The sequence below is a fragment of the Pararge aegeria genome, chromosome 27 (assembly GCF_905163445.1).
Source record: "Pararge aegeria chromosome 27, ilParAegt1.1, whole genome shotgun sequence".
NCBI classification, from domain to species: domain Eukaryota; kingdom Metazoa; phylum Arthropoda; class Insecta; order Lepidoptera; family Nymphalidae; genus Pararge; species Pararge aegeria.
The window spans coordinates 4,145,999-4,171,319 of NC_053206.1; the positions used below are offsets into that span (position 1 = coordinate 4,145,999).

The 25,321-nt window shown below is 36.2% G+C and overlaps 1 protein-coding gene across 2 annotated transcripts; it reads left to right on the forward strand.

The window, feature by feature from the left end:
• The first annotated feature begins 94 nt into the window (after positions 1 to 94).
• On the forward strand, positions 95 to 24,608 carry LOC120635870 (zinc finger protein 595-like). 2 transcript variants are annotated; one of them, XM_039907073.1, is made up of 14 exons: positions 95 to 321; positions 1,994 to 2,119; positions 2,999 to 3,205; positions 4,249 to 4,467; positions 4,971 to 5,140; positions 12,208 to 12,285; positions 13,455 to 13,589; positions 14,993 to 15,070; positions 16,106 to 16,285; positions 17,647 to 17,757; positions 19,337 to 19,448; positions 20,483 to 20,581; positions 22,924 to 23,077; positions 23,701 to 24,608. In XM_039907073.1, exons 1-13 carry the CDS (start codon positions 205 to 207, stop codon positions 23,068 to 23,070), a joined length of 1,779 nt encoding a protein of 592 aa, XP_039763007.1. In that variant the 5' UTR covers positions 95 to 204; the 3' UTR covers positions 23,071 to 23,077; positions 23,701 to 24,608. The 2 variants fall into 2 exon arrangements, with proteins under 2 accessions (XP_039763007.1, XP_039763006.1); XM_039907072.1 differs by having other exon boundaries at positions 22,924 to 24,608.
• Positions 24,609 to 25,321: the final 713 nt, after the last annotated feature.

Sequence of the window (25,321 nt, forward strand, 5' to 3'; positions counted from 1 at the left end):
AGAAATCTAGTCCATTTGGCAAACAAAACGGACCATTACTTTACTATGCTTTAGCTGTTTGTAGATCTGTGGCAACGTTGGCGACTGGCATTGGCGTTCTTTTTAGTGTAAACAAAACAAACACTCGGTACTTTTTGCAATAAGTTTTCGCAGGTTTTAAAACGAAAATATAATCAAGAACTTACTGAAATCGAATAAGTTATCATGGAGGCAAGACCAGTTAAGATTTGCTGCGGTTGCCTTAATACCGGGCGCAAAATGATAGCTATTAGAGATATCCATTTACTAAAGTGTTTTTTGGAAATAATAAATAGAAACCGGGTAAAGCATTATTTTATTCATGAAATAAAATATGTATGAATGTTTTTCTGAATGCTTTGTATTAGTAAATAGTGTAGATCATTTGTTTATTTCATATAAATGGTACGTTGGCATTATCGATTGAATTTGCGCATCCCCAATATCGATTTAATTATTTTCATAAAAATAAGTGTCTGGCTATGATTTAAAAGTTCTTGACTAAGCTGGATAGTTAGTGGTTATCGTGGTATTCTCAGGCCCCGATGACCCAGGCTTAAATGGCAAAATGTACCTTAAAACGTACATTGCGTTATCAGGCGGGTTTATAGAGAGCACAACCAAAACACACGCTTTTGGCGATAAATTTTCCTGTATGTTTGTCAACGCTAATGGCTGAATTGATTTCAAAAAGACTTAAAGGCTGACAGAGAACTTCGCAAGGTGTAATCTAATGATGCTGTTATAGGTACTTCTTCTTATAAAACATTTTTTATTAATTACTAACACTTCCTAACATCTAGTTAAAGTGTTGAGTGTATTTTGACATTTAAGAAAGAAAAATAGAATTAATTTATTTTAAATAGGCCTATATAAGCAGTTTTGAAATATGAAGTGTGACATTTTATAGTTACTCTACCACTGGTTCATAAGACAGATACTTCCATGAAGCCAGTAAGAAACTCTGCAGTTGCTCTTTTTCATCATCATAATTTTTTCATTAATTATTCTATCTTGCAAGAGATGAAAGCAGAGCTTGGAAGCTTTCCTGTCCACTATAGGGCACAGGTCTGATCTCGGAACGACAAGGATATTTTCCTAGTTGGCCAAGAACTGATTATTCGCACACCTACGAGGGCATTGTGGAGAAATCTAAGGGCTCTCCAATAAACATGGAATAACATCATAACTTTTAAACGTTTCACAAGCTCTGACTTTTGAGAGCTGCTTTCAGTTTTAGTGAAACAAAAAACTCCATAGTTGTTCTACATTTTTCCACATATATATGAGATCCTAAGGCATGCAGGTTTCCTTGTAATGTTATTAATAACTTTTAAAACAAGTGATATTCAATTGCTTTAAATGTATATAACTCTGAAAAGTTTGTGGTGTGTGCCATTTATCTCAATAAAACATACCCTCAGAAGGCCATAGGGTGGCCAAAGGTGTGCTTTGGATTGAACATACCCTCTAAAAATGGTTGCTGACATCACAGTAAATATATTAAATCAGTATGGAAACTACAAACAAATGTTGCTGCTCACTCACAGAGATGCACGCACCAATGTAGCCCCATAGCTATTATCACAGGATTTAATGCAGGTGTACTAGCTTTGAGGACCCATAGGCGTGAGCATCTGTGTGTTTCGAACACTTGTTCATAGTTTCCTTACTGCATTAATGTATTCTTCTTCTTCTTCTTCTGCTTGCGGCTCAGGTTCGTCTGATCCCTGGTGTCACGTCGACCGGCTACGATCTATTGTGACGCCGCTGTCTAGATCTCCCAGCAAGCGTTGGTCGCCTTCAGGAAAAGCAGCACTTTCCTTGCTGGAAGAAATTTAGCATCCACTGGTTGCATTATGTGTTTCCCCAAAAGAGTGCTGCATTAATGTATTAACAGAGCTGAAGTTACAACCACTAGGTTTTTAGTGCTTAATGTATGGGTACATGAAGGTAAAATTTAAACTTTTTACAGGTATCAATTTTCGGCAGCGAGCTTTTGCAACTATGTTACGAATGCACTGCATTGCTGTTCAAGTTTACTAACTTCAAGTTCCAAGTTATTACTAGCTACAGAACTTTTCAAAATTATTGTAAGCAGGTAAGTTATCAGAAATACCATTTTGAGAATTCATTATATTCTCTCTTTGTTTTGCTATATTTGTTTTTTTTAATGGATACTGTACATTAAAATGTTATGCTGACTTATTTACCTCTAAATAAATATGAATTAAATAATTAGTGAATCTTAGTAGGTAACATTGTTTTTATTAATGGATTTGCAGCTCATTTCAAGTTACAAGTTATCATTGGCTACAAACCTTTTCAAAATTTATGGGTAACTTCACAGGTTTTTATTAATGAATATTCGCCCTCTGACTTGAAGTTACAAGTTATCATTAGCTACAAACCTTTTCAAAATTTATGGGTAACTTCGCAGGTTTTTATTAATGAATATTGAAGCTCTGACCAGAAATTTAAATACCATTAATATGTTATGTCGACTTAATATCTTTAAAAAAGTTTAATGAGTGAATAAATAAATAATCATGACTATATTCTCTTTATTTATAGGATAAATAAAGACTAAATCATCATCAACTTATAATTCTATTACCGACCTACAACAGGGCACAGGTCTCCATACAATGAGAAGGGTTTGGGCCTCACGGGCCCAATCCATTTCAGTGGACTTCACACATCATTTAGAAAATTATAGAGAACTCTCAGGCATGCACGTTTCCTCACGATGTTTTTACCATATACTTTCAACGTTTTTTGATGGCCGATTGGCGCAGTGGGAAGCAACCCTGCTTTCTGAGTCCAAGGGTTCGATTCCCACAACTGGAAAATATTTCTGCGATGAACATGAATGTTTTTCAATGTCTGGGTGTTTATCTATATATTATAAGTATTTATGTATATTATTCATGAAGTTCATGTTATATACTGCATTAACAATATTTGTATTGATTTTCAGAAAACAGAACCGTTTACCCGTCTGAAATCAGAGAAACTACGAAACGTAGATATAACAAACTGCCCACAGACCAACGAGCCAATAGTGTATTTAGTACAAGATATAAAAACAGAGAGCGACACAGATGATGTACTTGAAGATGCAGACAATGCGAGAGAGGAGCTGTCAGCTCAGGAGGAGGTGCTTATTGAACAAGAGTTGGTTAAGGTATACTCTGTGGTTCTTGTACTGTACTCGTCATGTCTGATTTGTGCACGTAGGGATCCTTTGAGCATATGGCTCTCTCGATCGCCCACAGTGTGACTGTGTGCTGTCTATGTATGTAATTCAAATTCAAATTCAAAATTCATTTTATTTCAAGTAGGCCTAATTAATAAGCACTTTTGAAACGTCAAGTCTCGGAAGGCAGATTCCACTGAGAAGAGCCGGCAAGAAACTCAGCAGATTGCTCTTATCCAACATTATTTTAAAGTTTAACAATCTTTAGAATTTTTATGTTTTGTAATCCATAGCTAGAGACAATAACTATAAGTCATCGGATATTTTGGTTATCTTTGAATTTACATTAAACTGAACCGACCATGACCTAATATCTATTATGGAATCATAATGGAGAGGCATTTGAAGAAGTTCAGTACAGCTGTCAGTTTATTAAACTTTTCCTGGTCCAGGGCTAAGCGGAAGAGTTCATTGATGTTCTTGATTCCAGTCCACTCCTATATCTTTCATAGCTAGGGCTTCTTTTGCCTTCCAAACCCTCCTTTTCTTTCCAAACCACCTATTTCCTGCAATCTTTCCCATCATTATGGTTTGATACCTGTGGTGTCGCAGTATACATATGGCCTAAACACCTCCCTTCTGTGACATAGGATTCCTGTTTCCAGATGTGGAAGACTTTAGATATAAAAGAGAGGAGAGAAAAAAAAAAACATAATAAACTGGGGTTAATTTAGACTTAATATCTAGATATTTATATATACTAGCGGACCCGCGCGACTTCGTCCGCGAATGAGTCGACTTAAAAAAATAGTCGTATGTCCAATATAAATGATTCTGAGATTCCAATATAAATGAATCCTAGCTACATCGATTTATCGCCCCCTGTTGAAACCCCCTGTAAATAAATTTCATGAAAATCGTTGGAGCCGATTTCGAGATTCCAATTATATATATACAAGAATTGCTCGTTTAAAGATATAATATATATTAATGTGTTTTTGCATTTAAAAATTTGTATGGATTTGTTGCAGATTAAGAAAAAAAAGAAGAAACCACCTGCCAAATTGGAGAAGGAGACAGAAATAGAGTTTATAGAAATGATACTCAATGAGAGGGAAATAGAACAGGAGAGAACTGTGCTAAGGCTGAGAGATGATTACATGAATGCAATGTTTACCTGCACGAATTGTATACTCACTTTTCCCAATGAGGACGATCTGAATGAACACACAGATTTGAAACATGACTTGGTGAGAATTTTATTTGTTAATTATTATTGTGTTGTAACTTTGACATCTCTTTGTTTGGTGGTGGTGAGGTAAGAAAGAGACAGGTATATGACCGAGATAGACCCACGTAAACATGCGGGAAACTCTGCCTATCTCAAGTTATTTAAGCTTCGAATAAGGTAAGTAAATTAATATAGCAACAAAGGGGTGCAACTTGCCTATAAAAGGCGACTGCCACGTTTGTTTGTCATCGACTGGTTTGTTTCAGATCGCCATGTTTTCCTTCACTGTCGATATATATATACTAGCGAACCCCAGCGCCATCTGTCGGGCTGATTTGTGAAACTAAAACATCCAGGGTGCCACCCAAACGCATACCAAAAATTTCATTCAAATCGGTCCAGCCGTTTAGGAGGAGTTCAGTGACATACACACGCACACAAGAAATATATATATAAGATAATACATATATATATTTTCTGTATGAATAATATAATTATGAATTATTATTATATCCGTTTCAGAACGCGTCGCACTTCAAGTGTGCTATATGCTCGTGCTCGTTCGGCTCAGAGGTCTCGTACAACTACCACGTCAACAAGCACACACGACGCTACCGGTGCGTAGTTTGCTCGGACATGTTCGCGAGCAAGCGCGCCGCTAGCAAGCACTACGGCTCGACGCATAGCCACGGGTGAGTTCATGGACGTATTTCCCATAGGGCACGGCTTCTATACCCGGGCGCAAAAAATAGGTAGTATTTTTTTTTATTTTAGGGTATAAAAAAAAAAAAAACTTGGGGTAATAGCCTAATGCAGTGGCGTGTGCAGTGATTTCGGCCATTGTAGGCATAAAGCAAGAATACAGTGTAAAGTAGACAAATCCAATACAAGTTATATGAAAAGTATTTGGTAGGCAGTGCTTTTGTGTATGAAGTGCACGCCACTGGCCCAGTGGGTAGGAGCTCGACTTCACTTTCCGGGGGCGGAGTTCGTATCCACGCGTTTTTGGTTATTAAAATATCACTTGCTAAAACTGTGAAGAAACCTGAATACCTGAGAGTTCTCCATAACGTTGGTGTGTGAAGTCCACCAATCCACACTGGGCCAGCGTGTTGGAATAAGCTCTTAACCCCTTCTCATTGTGGGAGGAGACTCCTGTATCTGGCTGGGAATTGGTTGATATATTAATTGCTCTAAAAGAGATAGAGATAAATTTAAAGATTTTAAAATAATGACAGTGTGTAGTCAGTACATATTTGTACGTTCATAAAAACATTTCTAAATTTAAGAAAAAATGTGACTGCAATAATTTAAACATTAGAAGTTAGAATAAACTTACAGTGCAATATACTAGGTTACATAAAATTCATAGTTCTTTTAAAGGAAATTGCATACAATTCTACAATAAACTACCCATTTACATCTTGGAGATATCTCTTAAAAATTTCAAAGTTTGAATTAAACGTAAGCTTATAGAAAAGTCCTATTATAGTATAAAGGACTACGTAATCGATAAAAAAGCTTGGGTGTGAATTATTGCTCTAACCAGGTTGCTCTTCTAATAATTTAAAATGACATTGTGAGATGGTGATAACAAAAAAAAAACACCCGCCTAAGTTTGTTGTGGGCTTTTTCTTAGACCAGGACGCGTTCGGAACCCTCGTAGATTTAGTTTTGAGTTTACGAATATGGGTATCGCCATCATCTCACCACCGTGTAAATCTCATGTAATGTACGCATCAAAAGTGCCACCTATGGGCCTACTTGAATAAAGATATTTTTGACTTTGACTTTGGCTAACTTCATAGCATTAATTCGGCTGTGAGATGGTGATAACAAAAAAAAACCTGGCTAAGTTTGTTGTGGCCTCTTCTTAGGCCGGGGCGCGTTCGGAACCCTCGTAGCTTTAGGTTTAAGTTGGCGAACGAAGTTATCACCATCACCTTACAATTATGTAAACATATATGTATGAACGCTTCATAAGTGCCTGTGATAAGGCCTACATGAATAAAACATTTTTGAACTCTCAAACGTGTAGGTATCCTCACGATGTTTTCCTTCACCGTTGAAGTATGTGATATATTAAAGGAGAATGCCGGAACACGGTTTCGTTTGGTGCCTCATTCAAATTGGTACCAAAAATTTAGTTTTTATTTAAAAAAAAAAAAAACCTTTAAAATCCCTAGCCTTAACTTCGACGGATAAAAAAATTATTAGTGATAGTTTAATGAAATAAATTAGTGGTCCTTTTATTTCCGTCATCTTGTTTAAATCTACACACAAAAAAAATCAAAAGAGGTACGTCACTTGTGTACATAAAAAAAATAAAAAAAAACGAAAAATACATATTGTGAACAATACCATCAGTTGGTAGGTACAATAATCGCATGAATGAATGCATGAATACACTTTTATTGTACACCAAAGAAAAAAAGTAGTTACAGAGATATAAATACATATCAAGAGAGTACAATTTGGTGGCCTTATCGCTACATAGCGATTTCTTCCAGGCAACCAATGGCGTAAAAGGAAAAAACATAGAAAAGAGGTAGGTGGTGCATTAAATAAGATTTAAAATTATACAAATATAACTACAATATATATGTATATATAAATATATTACGTATAAATACAAGTAAAATATATAACATAAATATCGCATGTGTCAAAAATAACCTTAATTCACCAACTTCATTTGCATGTAACTCTGAAATCCGGCGAACTAGAGTTTTAATGTTTTTTGTAATGTACTGTAATTATTAAACCCTATAAAATGAGATAAATACCATGAAGGCACCTTATAAGTACTATGCGAAACCAAATCCCATACTACTTTTGCACGCCTCATAAGTAGTGTTGCCCAAATTCAGTCTTGGTCTTGCAGTCTTGGTCTTGTTCTTGCGTTTTTGCAAGACCAAGACCAAGAACAAGACCGCGTATTTTTAGCAAGACCAAGACCAAGACTGACCGTGCAAGACTTGAGCAAGAACAAGACATAGCCTGCAAGACTCTTGCGTCTTGCAGCTAGGACTTAGCGCTATTTCACGGAGTAGTTAGGTGTAACAGTTCGGTGTATAGGTAGGTAGGTACGCTTAGGAATTCTATGAGACGCAAAAAACTATATCAAAGAATATGAAAAACTGGACCTATGCGCATTACGACTAATACCATAAACATAGCGAATAAAAAAATATCTATTAAAATCAAACTGAGTGCATGCATAGTTATGTTTTAACCATCGGCACTTTGATAATGCGGCATCAAAATTTTGTACTTACTTCTCAAAGAAATTTGCCGCTTTTCGGAAGTACATGGTTATGATACACGCGCCGGCGGCTTCTTTTGAAATCTAAAACAATCGTTGCCGCCGTGCCGAAATCATAACATTTGACACTATTCATGCAAAATAATTTCGAATTTTAAGAGTACCTACAGGTGTTCCAAAGAATAAATAAGTTTCAGAGTGCTTAGAATGAAAATGAATACATTATACTGATCACGCAAGTAGTATTATGATTAGGATAAAATGGTGAGGATAGGTAGTAGATGTCATAATAATTCATTCTAGTAAGTAATTATAATATTGATTACTTATATGGTTTTAAACTAATTACTTAGGTACTATTATTGTACATTTAGTCATTATATTTCTTAAGTTTTTACAAGAAAAAATAGCAAAAAAGTGTTCGAATATCTCTGAGAGAGATGATGAGAGTAAGTATTTACTAGCTGTGCCCGCGACTTCGTCTACGAGGAATAGTAACTTTGGAGGTATAGTGACGTTCAGGATTTATTTATTTATTTTAAAACTTCTGTCATCAAACATACAAACGAACTCTTCAGCTTTATAATATTAGTATAGATGCACGCGAAAACATTCACTTATATGTAAAGAATAGTGATTGGCACTAATTCTTTACATATATTTTATTCACGGGTCGCGTCTGTACAAGTAGGTAATATTTAGTGTGTGTTTGTACGCCGCACGCGGCATCGTTCGATTTGCGGCGGCATCCTTTTCATAGAGCCGGCACGTAGCGAGGCGGCGCGGTAAAAAGCAAGGAAACGTACTATAAATGAAGGAATTATTTTAATTCCAGTCATTTCCAATTGAGCTGTGCTTCGATTCTAACTTAATAATTGTTTTTACTAATTCTCGTTGTTTTCTAAAAACGTATCACGTGTACAATTTAATATGAGTGACGAAGATTCAAATTATTCTAGTCCGAGTAACGAGAGTTTGAGTCACAGATCTAAAAGACCCAAAAGCAAATTTGAGGAGTTTTTCGAAATAATTCATGCATCCCAAACTGCCTTGTGTAAATTGTGCCAACATAAAAAGATTGAAATAAAAATGAAAAACAGAAACACTTCAGGCTTAAGGAAACATCTAATGTCTTTCCACAAAAAGGAATCAGAAATATTTCTTCCTGTTAAACCAAAATTAAGTGGAGATATCACAAGCTTTTTAGTAACCGCTGGAAGAAGTGGACAGGTAAGAATATTTTTTTAACAGTTAAAAGAATTTTAACTCCGCGTAGCTATTCATGCGATACTTTCAAAAACGCCATTAACTTACGTAAGTATTTTTGAGTTAGTGGTGTTTTCATCTAGGGGTGCGACATATTAAGTATGTAATTATCGTCTTAAATATTTTTTATAAACACCCATATTTTCATTTAATCGGCCAGTAACAACTAAGTACTTTATTTTGGTAAATTACAGTACAGTGCAACCTTAATATAACAAATATCAATTTAACGATTTTCTCGATTTAACAACAACAAACCTCCTCCTCTTATACGCTCAAACCTAGTATGTTTTAAATAATAACACAAGATTTATTGTTTTGTTTCAGTCGGAAAACAGCAGTGACAACATCACGACAGCTACAGTTGATTGGGTGGTGAAAAAATATCTTCCCTTCTCATTTTTCGATGACGAAGCTACACAAGTATATTTTCGACGTATTTGCCCTAATATGGTGTTTCCTAAAAGGTCTACACTTAGAAGGAAAGTCAAAGAGCGATTTGAAGAGCTCCAATTGAATCTCAAGGAACGACTTCAACCATTATCATCTAAAATGTCGTTTACCATTGATGGGTGGACGTCAATTGCTGGTAGGAGTTACTACGGGGTTACTATTCATTATATAGACAACGAATGGAAGTATCGATCTGTAGTTCTTGATTTTATACCATCACGCGGTCGACATACTGGGGAAGATATTGCAACGATTTTCCATGAATGTTTATTGGAATATGGCATAATTGATAAAATACAAGGTATCACGGTCGACAACGCAACTGCAAATACCAAATTTATGTATGAACTGGGCAAACAGCTGCCGCCACACTTTGATTCAGACAATCAACATTTCCGGTGCTTTGCTCACATTTTAAACCTTGGTGTACAAGATTTATTAAAGACCTTAGCATTACACTGTGAGTCTGACACTAACGCGCAAGATCAGCAGTACGAAGACTATGCAGACGAAACTGAGGATGAGGAAGATGAAGAATCTGCACCAAATATTGCTGACTCGCGTACATCTGTAACAAAGTTACGCAGTATTTCCAGTAAAATAAAAAGAAGTGAGATAGTGAAGAAGAAGTTTCAGTCTGCTTGTGAAGCAGCTGGCGTGCCATCAAATCTAAATGCCATTCTTGACTGGCCAACGAGATGGAATTCCACACATGATATGATTGGATTTGGTTTAAAAGTGAGAGCGGGCATTGACATATTGTGCAGTTCTGTCACCGAATTGAATGATTTTCAAATCACAGCTAATGAATGGCAGGTACTCGAAAAATTACATAAATTTCTAATAAACTTTAAACTTTTAAGTACAAAACTTGGTGGAGACAAATATGTTACGTTACCGCTAGTCATTGTATCATTTAATCTCTTGCTAGATAAAATTGAATCCATGGTAAAACAGTTAGATGAGAAACCTAATCGATCTGAAGTGGATGAAAGGCTCATTCTAGCTTTCCAAGCAGCTCGAGACAAAATGCTTAAACATTACAAGAAGAGCAACTGGATTTATTGTACTTCTTTAATTTTAGACCCAAGGCATAAGGCTCAGACTTTTGACCTGACAATGTGGGGGAAGCAACTTAAAACAGAAAGTCTGCGCAAGTTCAATGAACTTTATGAAGAATATAAAAGTCTACACTCACTGAACAAATCTCTGGAATTACCAGAAAAAGACAATAAAGTATGTGATGAAGATGAAGACGTAATAGACTTTGATAAACTCTATGAATGTCCCTCGACGTCATCTGGATCTTGTCTTCAAGGCTTAGTGATAGACGAGTTGGAGGAGTACCTGAGAAAACCAAGAACTGCCAGCTCGGAAGACATTTTAGATTGGTGGAGGACGCATGAGACAGAGTATCCGATTTTATCGAAAATGGCCCGTGATTTTCTCTCAATACCTGCAACTTCAGTACCTGCTGAGAGGTTATTTTCTAAAGCATCATTAGTAATTAGAAAACATAGAAATAGGTTAAGTGATGAGTCAGCCAGATGGTTACTTTGTATTAATTCTTGGTCAAAAGAATTGATATAAAGTATCATAACCTAATGATAAAGCTGTTGATTTGTGTTGTATTTTATTTTTTATTCAAATAAATGATAAATCGTAAAACTCTTTTATTAAATTTCTTATAAGTTGAGGGTTCAATCTCTTTCTAGACAGATAAGTATTGTTCTTTAAAATACAGTCAAGTTATTGTAATTAATTTGTTTTTTTACATGTTTTAGCAAATGTAAGCTTATAAATCATAAATGTTTATTAAGAAACAGTTACTTCCATGGAAAACGACATATAGGTCAGTTGATTTTTCGAATTTCTTATCAAATCTTCAGTTATTTATTAATCTGCTTGATCTTTACTATGGCTATGTTAATTCAAGCTCACAATGTTCCAATTCTAATACGTTTTTCTAAGATTTAAAGTAAACTTTAATAAATAGTAATAGACTAATAGGTAATTGCAAGACTTGCAAGACTCTTGCTGCAAGACCAAGACCAAGACCAAGACTGGGAGCGCAAGACCAAGACCAAGACCAAGACCAGGTGTATTGGCGCAAGACCAAGACCAAGACTGGCTAAGTCTCGTCTTGTTCTTGCATTTGGGCAACACTACTCATAAGCGAAGCGTTGAGATTGTGCTCTACTCTCGACATTTCAAAAAAGCAGTTTTCTCGAAACTGAAATTGATTTTTTGTTATTTATATTGCACTTACAGGTTAATTTGAGTACACTAATATCAAGTCAAATAATTTGTCAGGCACATAAAATACATTTCAATAACAATTTTTTTGTTTAACATAGTAAATAATAACATTAAACATAATCTTTTCTGGACGTCCGTGTATGGACGGGTGTATGTGGCATCAAAATTAGTCGAAAAAATGATCGTATCGGAATAATTTTTTTTATAATTTTTATTACTGATTTTACCTACACTTGGAGGAATTATCAATTTTATAAATTTAAAATGCTCGTCGCTATAAGACTGATGTGAAAGGCATATACTAATTTCGGCATCGACGGTGAGAGAGCCGTAGCTTAATTGGAGAAAGCGCTCAGGCCGCGATTGCCCGAGAGTCGCAGGTTCAAATCCTTTCGGTTCTGAAAATTTTTATATACATTTTAAATTAATAAAATCCCATACTACGTCTGGCATTCTCCATTATTTGTTCTTGCTTCAAAAAAAAAAATAGTAAACAATAATATAAATTTGTTTTAGAACAGAATATGATTTGGACGAAAATAATGGCAATGCAAATCAGAACGCTGTCGACAATAGCGGAGAGAAGAACTCGAGGTGAGTTTGAAAAAAAATACTCCTTCAATTTTTTATTTTAAAGTAATTTTGACAGCCTCCCTGACGCAGCGGTAAACGCTGTGGTTTCAAGTTGGAGGTACCGGGTTCGATTCCCGGCAGGCATATTTTTTTTTCTCCGGTCCTAGTTACCACCCTGTCGTCAAAGACGTGCCGCTAAGCGATTTAGCGTTCCGGCACGATGGCGCGTAGAAACCGATCCGCGTGCCGAAGATCTGTTTGGTGTGGAGTATAAGGATTGAAGAAATTATAAATTACACCATACAGATTCTCCTGCTTTTCGCGGAGTATAGCAAATTAAGCTTAATTTTGATAATAGTGAAAAAGAAACTTTAAAAAAAAAAAAAATATATATGTATATATATATATATATATATATATACATATATATTTTTTTTTTTTTTACTACGACAATACACACACCGCAATCTAGTTCCAAAGTAAGCGTAGCTTGTGTTATGAGTACCAAGAGAACTCATGAATATTTTTATGAATAACTAGCTGTCCCGGTGCACTTTGTACCGCGGATCATTTTTTTTATGAATGTATATATATATTTTAATACTTATTATCCTTTTCCGGTCTAAGAGGAATCCAAAAAATCGAATATCATTAAAATTGGTCCAGCCGTTCTTGAGTTATAAATGGTGTAACTAACACTATATAGAAGATATACATACATACTTATAATATACATAGAAACACCCAGACACTGATAAACATTCATGCTCATCACAGAAACATTTTCAAGTAGTGGGAATCGAACCCACGGCCTTGGGCTCAGTAAGCAGGGTCGCTGCCCACTGCGCCAATCGGCCATTATTTATTTATTAGCTTTCCAAGGTAAAACAAACAGTACACATAAAAGTAACGCCGTATTTATATTTCACATAAACCAATGAAGTTTCCACAACTTAGTTAAACATATAATACGATAACATTAACCGCAATTGCTCAGGAATAAGTACCAACCAAGCGAAAATAATGATAAAGAAAAATAATAAAGAAATTAAAACAAAAATTTTAAAGCTTGTAATACTATATTTTGCCATAATAAATTTCCTAAAAGTAAAAAGTATAAATTTCCTAAAACCTAAAAGTAAAAAGTATTATTATTAAAAAAAAGAACATAAGCTATACTTGTTTAACAGCCCTCAGGACCAGAACACGTTCCCGTGCCAGTTCTGCGCGAAGATCTTCAAATGGAGAACCTCACTGAGGAAGCATTTGGAGACTCACCGAATAGAGACCGGAGAGAAGAGAAAACCTTACTGTGAGCCTTGCAGGTACTTTTCAACAACCCACTTCATTTGAATCAATAAATATACGTTACTAGCTGTTGCCCGCGACTTCGTCTGCGTTTGATTTTGTTTTTTGATGTGACATTAAATGTAGTAGTAGTTCTAAAAAAAATTAAAGTATTCAGTATCGCTAAGCCTTAAATGAGGGGTTTGCTGCTGTCCGCTGAGGAGTTCTGTCCTCTATCTCCAATCACATTTAACAGATCTACACGAAATTTTGGGCAAAATTAAACAGATATTATAACCTCTAAAATACAAAATTAATTATTTAAATCGGTTATCATTTGTCGGAGTTATCCCTCTCCCAAAGGAACCGAGCTTAACGTCGGTATAAAAAGTATCCTATATTACTTTTAACACTTACAAGAATATGTGTACAAAGTTTCATGAGGATCGGTTTAGTAGTTTTTGCGTGAAAGCGTAACAAACAAACTTACATTGACATTTATAATATTAGTAGAGATATATAAAACACTATACAATATATTAAAATAACACACCCCCGTCGTCCTGTCCTCTGGCCAGAACTCTCAGGTGTGCAGGAGTCCTCACAATACTACTCGCCGTTGAAGTAGATAATATTTTAATTGCTTAAAACGCACATAACTCAGAAAGGTTAGAGGTGCGTGCGGGGGTTACTATAATATAGTAAATAACTTAATCCATGTCGGGATTTTTTGTCACGCTTCGCAAAGCGTCGGTAGACTGTGCCCTCTCGCCACACGTCTCTACACCCTTTGGTTGGCTTTGGTTGTCTTCCTATTTTAGTTCCTTCGTGCAGTTTATAGAGTAAAGAAAAGAACAGCCATATTTATAATGAGTACATATTGAGTGAAATTGTTTGTATACTCATTGACAGTACCGGCGCGCAAGAAAATTCGAACAATTCTGCACGGTGCCATTTTTAATTTCCTATACAATGTATAATTGCAAGTCTTAGCAATTATACATTGTATAAGAAATTAAGCAATTGTGCGCTGTAGAGTCGTCATGTGAGGATGCTGCTTTGGTGTGGGAGTAAAGGATGAAGAAATTTTCTTGTTTGGGGTATAGTCGTGGATTCACCACTTGTCGTTCAGATTAGTAGAATTTCTGGCCACCGATTGTGCCTTTTTGTTAAATATAAGAGCTTATTCAATTCAATTTCATTCATTTGCTGATATAGATGAAATGGATTGTACAGAAATATGTGGATCCTAACAGTAGTTATTAAATCGGCCTTTAATCGGGACATCTTAGGCCACATGTGCACTTTTTGTGACATTGTGGTCAAGCGCACACAAGATACAGTTTAAAAAAAAACACGCACCGTGCACATTTGCATGGTTTTCGCGGATTATACGCAATCCAAGTTTAATGTTTATTAAATTTGACTTTTTCCTTTGCAGTTTGTCTTTCACCACGACACCGAATCTCCAAAAGCATGTCAGGACAAGTTCTAAACACAAAATACAATTGAAACTCCGGTAAGTAACAACTTACACTAATTTTGCGGTGTGTTACAATTTTAACGCGTCCGTGCGTGCTACCGTTGTAAAAAATATGTAATCCGGACAGATTTTTATCAAATATAGCTAAGAACAGTTCTAACTATTTCACCTTTCACACAAAAAATAACAATATCAAAATTGGTTCATCAGTTCGGGAGCCACGATGCCACAGACAGACACACACACACACACTCACTCACTCACTCACTCACTTACTCACTTACTCACTCACTCACTCACTGACGCTCATTCACTCATGCACTCACTCACTCACTAACTCACTCACTCTCTCAAAAAAATAAAAAATAAACTAACTAACTTTGGCATAAAGTTAGTTAAAGGGACGGAGAGTAACAAACCACCGGTTACCACGGGCTTTTTTAAAAACTATAATAAACGCGGCCATATAACTGATATAACGCAAGCAAAAGCTATATACAAATAATTGTTTTAAAATAAACGTAATTACACTACTTTTTTAAGTCGTCGTTTGACGGCCGATTGGCGCAGTTTGCAGCGAGCCTGCTTTCTGAGTCCAAGGCCGTGGGTTCGATTCCCACTACGGGACAATGTTTGTGTGATGAACATGAACCTGTTCCTTATAAGAACTACTTTCGCCATAGGTTGCCTTAGCGATAAGACCGCGTTTGCACACCTAAACTAGTTTTTATTATTTTTATTTTTACCTAATGTGTTTCTCTTTGTATTTTGTTTTTGTGTGTGCAATAAAGAATTTAATAATAATAATGAATGAATGTACTTCAGTGTCTGGGTGTTTATTTTATATTATAAGTATTTAAGTAAAAAATTTCTTTATTCAAGTAGGCCCATAGGTGGCCCTTTGGATGCGTACATTACATGAGAATTACACGCTAGTGAGATTTCAGTCATCTTAGTACTCTTAACACAAGCTACGCTTACTTTGGGGCTAGGTGGCGATGTGTGTATTGTCGTAGTTTATTTATTTATCTATAAGAACGTGGTTAGAATTGACTTTTTTTTTCCATTAAGAAAACTCAACGAAAACGGCGTGGCCGGAACGCTGAAGCAATTGAAGAAAAAGGCGGAACTTATGGACGAAATAAAATCGACGGTTACCAAATCGCAACCCAAATACTGCTGTCAGCAATGCGACAAGGTTTTCCTGTGGAGGGGGAACCTGTTGAGACATCTTCACAGCCACGCTGCGAAGTAAGTGAAGCCAGTTTTCTGAAGTTATACTTCTTTGAGATGTCCCTCAATAAGTTCAAAGTTTATATAAAACGTAAGCTCACAGAAAAATCCTATTATAATATTAAGGATTACTTAAACGATAAAAAAGCTTGGGTGTGAATTGCTCTAGCTTCATAGCTGAATATAAATTAACTGTGAGATGGTGATAAAAAAAAAATTACCCCGCTAAGTTTGTTGGGGGCTCTTCTTAGACCAGGGCGCGTTTGGAACCCTCGTAGCTTTAGGTTTGAGTTGGCGAACGAAGTTATCACCATCCCCTTACAATTATTATTTACTTATTATTTACATTAGACGGCCGATTGGTGCAGTTTGCAGCGACCCTGCTTTCTGAGCCCAAGGCCGTGGGTTCGATTCTCACTACTGGAAAATATTTGTGTGTTGAGCATGAATGTTTTTCAGTGTCTGGGTGTTTATATATATTGCTATTTATTTACGTATGTTATTCATAAAAATATTTATCAGTCATCGTAGTACCCATAACACAAGCTACGCTTACTTTGGGGCTAGGTGGCGATGTGTGTATTGTCGTAGTATATTTTTTTAATTATGTATGAAGGCTTCATAAGTGCCTGTGATAGGACTACATGAATAAAGAAATTTTAAATTTGAATTTGAATTTAGCGGCGTTAGGAAATAATCATCGGAGAGATATCATACGATCTAGCGAAATGCGCGCGCGTTACAAGATTTTAACAGCATGAAGGTAGTTGCGATACCGAGTGAGAGGGGAATACATGAAAAAAAAACCGCCACCCTGAAGTTAGCTATAGTCGAAATTTTAGTCAAAGAAAGGTCATTTCGGTGATTCAATTGTACAAAAAATCTCAAATTTTAATGTTCAGTGAAACTCGGCGGTCCGATAATGAGATAACTAGATAATGCGTTATAATAAAACTTTCAATGTGTTAAATACCTTTTTTTCTATTCTTAGTGTCTTGAAGTCGCTTAGCGGCACTTCTTTGTCGGTAGGGTAGTCACTAGCCATGGCCAAAACCCACCAGACCAGACCAACGAAATTTCAGAAATTATCAATTCTCAAATTGCACCTCATAATTCATAGCGCTCACCTTTGCGCCCGGGAGGTCGTCAAATTATAATATTGATATAAATGTCAAACTGTAATATTGTGTCTATTAAATATTCTTGGATGGTATAATAATAACATTTCCCAATAAGCAATTTTTTAATCTTAATTTTTAAATCTGCAAGACTTTCTGTGGTAATTTTTTGTATATTTTAGATGCCATAATGAAAATACTATTCCCAAATGCCGCTGAAATAAATTAAATTGGAATTTAGATTTTTTCGTATTTTTTCAGAGCTAAAGGCGATTTAGTGTGTAAACCCTGTAACAGAACTTTTTCATCGATAGCTACGTACCAACAGCATATGAAAATAAGCAGAAAACACGTCTCCGAGGAAGATTTCAAGTGAGTGCCCGAAATGCAGTTTAAGTGAAGTGAGTCTCTCACTTTAACCTTTTGAGGCTTGTTGAGTTAAGTGAGTCTCCCACTATAATCGTTTGGGGTTAGTTAGTTGCTTGAATAAGGAAATCTTGTGTGAACTTGGCAATAGAACGTTTTCTAATATAAAAGCAAATGGAAATAAGCAAAAAAATATAACTCAAAGGAAGATTTCAAGTGAGTGCTATTTGAGTGAAGTGAGTCTCTCACTGTTATCGTTTGAGTTTAGTTAGTTGATTGAATAAGGCGATCTTGTGTGAACTTTGCAATAGAACGTTTTCTACGATGGCTACATACGAACAGCGTATGAAAATAAGCAGAAAACATGTGCCCGAGGAAGATTTCAAGTGAGTGCCTCATTATTGCAGTTTGAGTGAAGTGAGACTCACTATTTGAGTGGAGTTAGTTGATTGAAAACGTCGATCTAGTGTGTTTATTTAGAATAGAACGTTTTCTTTTATAGCTAAATGGCATATAAAAATAATTTTTTTACCTCGTTTATTAAATGACGGAGTTTTGTATAAAAAAATTAAAACCTAATTTTTTGGAGTCGTTTTAAACTCTTGATAGCACTAGCATCATCAAATCGACCCATTTCCGGCCCACTAAAGGGCACGGGTCTCCTCCTACAATGATAAGTGGTTAAGGCCACCACGCTGGCCCAGTGCGGATTGGTGGACTCCACATACCTTATGAGAACATTATGTAGAACTCTCAGGCATGCAGATTTCCTCACGATGTTTTCCTTCACCGTCGAAGCTAGTGATATTTTTAACAATTTAAATATATATATATATATATAAATACAACTACTTCTATCTTGATGCCTATAATATATAAATAAATAAATATACTACGAGAATACACACATCGTCATTAAGCCCCAAAGTAAGCGTAGCTTGTGTTATGGGTACTAAGATGACTGATGAATAATTTTAATAATAATTTACATAAATACTTAGAAAATACATATTAACCACCCAGACACTGAAAAACATTCACGCTCATCACACAAACATTTTCCAGTAGTGGGAATCGAACCCACGGCCTTGGGTTCAGCAAGCTCGCTGCAAACTGCGCCAATGGGCCGTCAAGCCTCAAATATTTAGAGATTTTAAAGAGAGTCTTTTGTTAAAATAAATAAGAAGTCATTCATGGTCTCCCCGATACAGGAGAGGTACCTAGAGAGTATACGCAGTGTGGAGACCAATTGTTTATTGATATGTTTTCGAAAATACATTAAAACACATTTAACAAATCGTGGTTACTATACGATTGATGAATTCCTTAACTACAAGGCTGCTTGGAAGCAGGCCACTCCGCTCTCATCTCTCACAAAACAGAAAGATTGTTGTTATAAAATGATGTTGGAAAAGATAATCTGCTGAGTTTCTTGCCGGCTCTTCTCAGTGGAATCTGCCTTCCGAACCGGTGGTGGAGTCACTATAAACAGACTGACTGTTTCAAAAGTGCTTATTAATTAGGCCTACTTGAAATAAATGAATTTTGATTTTTTTTTAAATAAAGTATTTTTTTTATTTTACAGGTACATGTGTAGCGATTGCGGAAAACGTTTCCCCACAAAGTTACATCTGCGGGATCACATAAATTGGGAGCATCTCAAGAACTTCGTGTACACTTGCGACGAATGCCAGAAGGTTAACTTATTGTATCCGAATTGTAACGTTTTTATTCAACTTCTTTTATTCCAGCACATGAAAATGTCAAACTATACAACGTGTAACCAAATTACGAAATAATATTGAAGTATGCATAAGTATATTTCATAAGAAACCACCCTGTAATAATATTAAATCAAAAGAAGCATATTTATTTTTCCATACAAACAAATTCCAAATTTCTAAGTGTTTACTTGTGACAACCCTATTGAAGATAAAAGACCGACTCGCGCATAGTACCTACGCTAAGCGACGCGTACCTAATAAAGTGAAGCACCCTGTAAAAATATTAAATCAAGTGAAGTATATTTATTCTTCCATGCAAACTAATTCCAAAAATTCTAAGTGTTTCCTTGTGACAACCCTATGGAAGATAAAAGACCGACACTTGATTTAAATTTTGCATGTGATGTTAGGGCTGTATCTGATATCTTTCAGTGGCTTACTCAAAAACTATTAGGTTTTCTGTTTCACATATAAGTCAGGAGATGTTGACTTTACATTCTAATAAGATTCTATATAAGACTGATATAAAAGTCATATATATACTAATTTCGGTATCAGCGGAGAACTTAATTGGTGAAAGCGCGATTCGACTTACTAGAAACGGATATAAATTAGTGATATCCGGATTGACTTAACAATTATTCATTCAAATTCAAAAAATTCAAAATTTATTTATTTCAAGTAGGCCTAATATAAGCACTTTTGAAACGTCAAGTCTGTCTGTTTGTAGTGACTCTACCACCGGTTCGGAAGGCAGATTCTACCGAGAAGAGCCGGCAAGAAACTCAGCAGTTGCTCTTCATTTTTTCACTACAAACAGACTGACTTGACGTTTCAAAAGTGCTTATATTATACCTACTTGAAATAAATGAATTTTCAACGTAAAATTTTTGGAATTTGCGCTCAGTCCGCGAATGCCAGAGAGTCGCAGGTTCAAATCCTGTCGGCTCCGAAATTTTTTATATGCATTTTAAATATATGAAAAAGTTTTTTGGTATTTGTTACAGGTGTTCAAAACTAGCAATTCGGTGTATCTACACAAACAGGCGGTTCACAATAAAGATACGTTGGAGCATCTATGCGATCACTGCGGGAAGCCGTTTCCGGTGAGTTTTTTTTATTAGTGTTTCTACACTTGGAGGAATTGTAAATGTTATAAATTTAAAATGCATATAAAAATTTGTGGAAGGGACAGGATTTGAACCTGCGACTCTCTGGCAATCGCGGCCTGAGTGCTTTCTCCAATTAAGCTACGGCTCTCCTACCGTCGATGCCGAAATTAGTATATGCCTTTCACATCAGTCTTATAGCGACTGTAGCGTCATCTAGTAGTTTTTTTTTTTTATTCCACTAAAAGCTAGGCTTTTGACTCTCATAATCATCATCATATCAACCCATTACCGGCCGATTAAAAAGCACGGGTCTCCCCCCACAATGAGAAGGGGTTAAGGCCGTAGTCCACCACTCTGGCCCAGTGCGGATTGGTGGTCTCCGCACACCTTTGAGAACATTATGGAGAACTCTCAGGCATGCAGGTTTCCTCACGATGTTTTCCTTCACCGTTGAAGCAGGTGTTATTTTAATCGCTTAAAACGCACATAACTTAGAAACTTTAGAGGTGCGTTCTGGGATTCGAGCTCGCCCCACCGAAAGTGGAGTTCCACCCACTGGGCGTAGTTCCTTACCAGGTAATGGGACAATTTAATATAACCGCTAAAATTTTCCCCCTGTACGGGTTAAATATCAATTTTAAGGTATGCAGTGCTTTTGTGCATGTATGAAGTGCACGCCACTGCCACTCAGCTATTACCACTTCTTGATTCGCAACTACCGGTAATTATAGATTCAGTCTAAGATGGTAGCGGGCTAACCTGTTAGGGAGTATGGTAATTATATCCCTAATCTGTTTCTACGCGACATCGCACCGGAACACTAAAATCGCTTAACGGCACGTCTGTGTCGGTAATTTGGCCGTGGCTAGTTACCACCCGTAACTAGCCACGGCCAAAGCCTCCCACCAGACCAGACTAGAGAAAGTGCAGAAGGGGTTAAGGCCGTAGTCCACCACGCTGGCCTAGTCTGGATTGCTGGACTGTGTTTTTTTTATACTTAATACACTTGCGCTTGACAACGTCTCCTCCCACAATGAGAAGGGGTTAAGGCCGTAGTCCACCACGCTGGCCCAGTGCGGGTTGGTGGAATATATTTAACAATATTTATACAACGTGTAACCAAATTACGAAATAATATTGAAGTATGCATAAGTATATTTCATAAGAAACCACCCTGTAATAATATTAAATCAAAAGAAGCATATTTATTTTTCCATACAAACAAATTCCAAATTTCTAAGTGTTACTGGTGACAACCCTATTGAAGACACAAGACCGACACGCGCATAGTACCTACGCTACGCGACGCTTACCTTATAAAGTGATAGGAGTGACATGATTTTAATTTTGCATGTGATGTGGGCTGTATCTGATTTCATTCAGTAAAAAATAATAAAAGTACACACATCGCCATCTAGCCCCAAAGTAAGCGTAGCTTGTCTAATGGGTGCTAAGATGGTACTCAATCCCACAAATGACTTCTGCACCTTTCGCAGACGATATGAAGATGACACTAATTTATGACCATTTCTTGTAAGTCGACTGTTTATATCCACTTTTTGTTTAAATAGACTAATATGTTGTCTTACAAATACTATATTGTTTTGTATATTGTACTAGCGGTTGCCCGCGACTTCGTCTGCGTTTGATTTTGTTTTTTGATGTGGCACTAAATTTAGTTGTAGATCTAAATCTTTAAAGTATTCAGTATCGCTAAGCATTAAATAATGGGTTTGCTGCTGTCCGCTGAGGAGTTCTGTCCTCTATCTCCAACCACAGCAATTATAACACACTAAGTTATAATTTGTCGGAGTTATGGTGTACTATCGTCAAACACTCATCCCCTCTTCAAAGGAACCGAGCTTAATGTCGGGATAAAAAGTATTCTGTACTACTTCTAACACTTCCAAGAATATGTGTACAAAGTTTCATGAGGATCAGTTAAGTAGTTTTTGCGTGAAAGCGTAACAAACAAACTTACATTAACATTTATAATATTAGTAGGGATAAATAAATAAATATACTACGAAAATACACACATCTCCATCTAGCCCCAAAGTAAGCGTAGCTTGTGTTATGGGTACAAAGATGACTGATGAATATTTCTATGAATAATATACATAAATATTTATAATATACAGATAAACACCCAGACACTGAAAATCATTCATGTTCATCACATAAATATTTTCCAGTTGTGGGAATCGAACCCACGGCCTTGGACTCTGAAAGCAGGGTCGTTGCCCGCTGCGCCAGTCGGCCGTTAAATATTGTGTATATATTGTGAGTACTTAAGTTCGAAAAGGCTTTCAAAATTGATGACGTCATTTCCGCAGAACAACGCCAAGCTACGCAGCCACATCCTGGGTACACATAATGGCGGCGTGCAACATCAGTGCGGGCTGTGCGAGGCCAGGTTTAGCTGGCAATCTTGCCTGTCGAGGCATATGAGGCAGAAACATCGGAAGACTGCCGTACAATGAGTCACTAGTGAGTTTCTTTTGAGTCACCAATGAGTATCAGTCGAGTCACTAATGAGTTACTGTAGAGTCACTAATGGGTTACTGTCGAGTATACAATGAGTTACTGTCGTGTCGCAATCGAGTCACCTATAAGCTACTATCGAGTAACCGTCGAGTCACCAATTGGTAACTAATGAGTTACAATTGTGTCAATAGTGAGTTACTTTTAAGTCACCGATGAGTATCAGGGAGTTAATATCGTGTTACTGGCGAGTCTCTAATGAGAAACTATTGAGTTACTGTCGTGTCGCTATCGAGTCACCTATAAGCTACTATCGAGTAACCGTCGAGTCTCCATTGGGTAACTAATGAGTTACAATTGTTTCACTAGTGAGCTACTTTTAAGTCACCAATGAGTATCAGTAAGTTACTATCGTGTTACTGGCGAGTCTCTAATCAGAAACTATTGAGTTACCGTCGAGTCACCAATGGGTTATTAAAGAGTTACTATTGTATCACTATTGAGTTGATGACTGAATTGTTTGATATGCTAATAGACATTAGGCGTTAACATATTATTAAAAAAAACATCGTTTATGTAAGCTCCAATGAATTACTTTCCGAGTCACAAATGAGTTATCGTCCAAACAGCCACATCGTAGGCGTACTCAGTGCTGTGCAGGGACAGTGCGCGTTGTACGAGGACATATTCAGCTGGCAATATTACCTCTTAAGACACATGAGGCAGAAACATCGAAAGACTGTCGAACAATGAGTCACTAGTGAGTTCTTTTTGAGTCACCAATGAGTATCAGTCGAGTCACTAATGAGTTCCTGTTGAGTCACCGATGAGTTAGTGTCAAGTTACTATCGATTTTTGAGTCACCAATGAGTATCAGTCGAGTCACTAATGAGTTCCTGTTGAGTCACCGATGAGTTAGTGTCAAGTTACTATCGATTTTTGAGTCACCAATGAGTATCAGTCGAGTCAGTAATGAGTTCCTGTTGAGTCACCGATGAGTTAGTGTCAAGTTACTATCGATTCACCTATAAGTTACTAACGTATAACTGCTGTTTCTCAAAGAGAAACTATCAAGTCCACTAATATGTTACTATTGCGTCACTAGCGAGTAGATGACTGAACTGTTTTATATGCAATATGAAATCCTATAGCGTTCCTCAAGAAATTAGCTGTCAAATTCAAAAAGGATTTTTCGAATCAGACAGTTATTTCTGGAGTTAAGTTAAAAAAAAACCACATAAACTCTTTATTTTTAAGATTAGCGTACCTATACATTAATTTATTTTTAAGGTTTAAGTTATTGATTTACTAGATTTTACCCGGGGCTTCGCTCGCGTGGTAATTTGAATAACTTTGGCATGAGAGGTGATTTTTAGCATCGAGATAGTTTATGAGCTAATCCCGGAAAAATGCAAGCAAGCGAGCAAGTTCGAGCGTGAGCGTAAGCGTATCTTCCCACAGGAACTGTGCATTTCCCCCTGCAACTGTCTCTATGCAAAAATTCACATCAATCCGTTACTCTGTTGCTGCGTCATTGATGGACAAACAAACATACTGCAACATACATTTATAATATTAGTATATATATATATATATATATCCTAAGTTAGGCTTTATTGTAAATACTTAATGTAATTATAATGTATAAAAACGAATTATGTTTTATCAAACGTTATGATGTTTTTGGCCGCTCACAAGTGAGTCAAATTTGTTTGTATTGTTATAATTCAACATTGCAAACTATAGAATAATGTACAGGTTTTTTTTTCCAGCTATTTCTAGTACAAGTAATGTGAGATATCATTGATGGGTACCGAATATTTAGTGAATGCCGACAATAGGTTTTGTTATAAAATAAATCCAGCATTCGTCATCATCTATTTTTTTTTTCTTACTCAGTATTTATTTTTGTGCAATCACTGGTACAAATAATTCAATCAATTTAAGAAAGATGATTAAAATGTATATGATGTTTAAAAAGAGCGATCTGCTGAGTTTCTTGCCGGCTCTTCTTTGTGGAATCTGCCTTTCCAACCGGTGGTAGAGTCGCTACAAACGGACTGACGTTTCAAAAGTGGAATAAATAATGTTTTTGATTTGAATTTTTTTTTCATAATAATGTCACTTTTCAAATTCGAAATCATTAAACCTACATGATTATTGCAAGTCGTATAGCATGTAGAATTCATAGAGGGAATCCAAATCATCCAAAAATATAAAAAAAACTGTTTATTTTGTATCACATTTTTA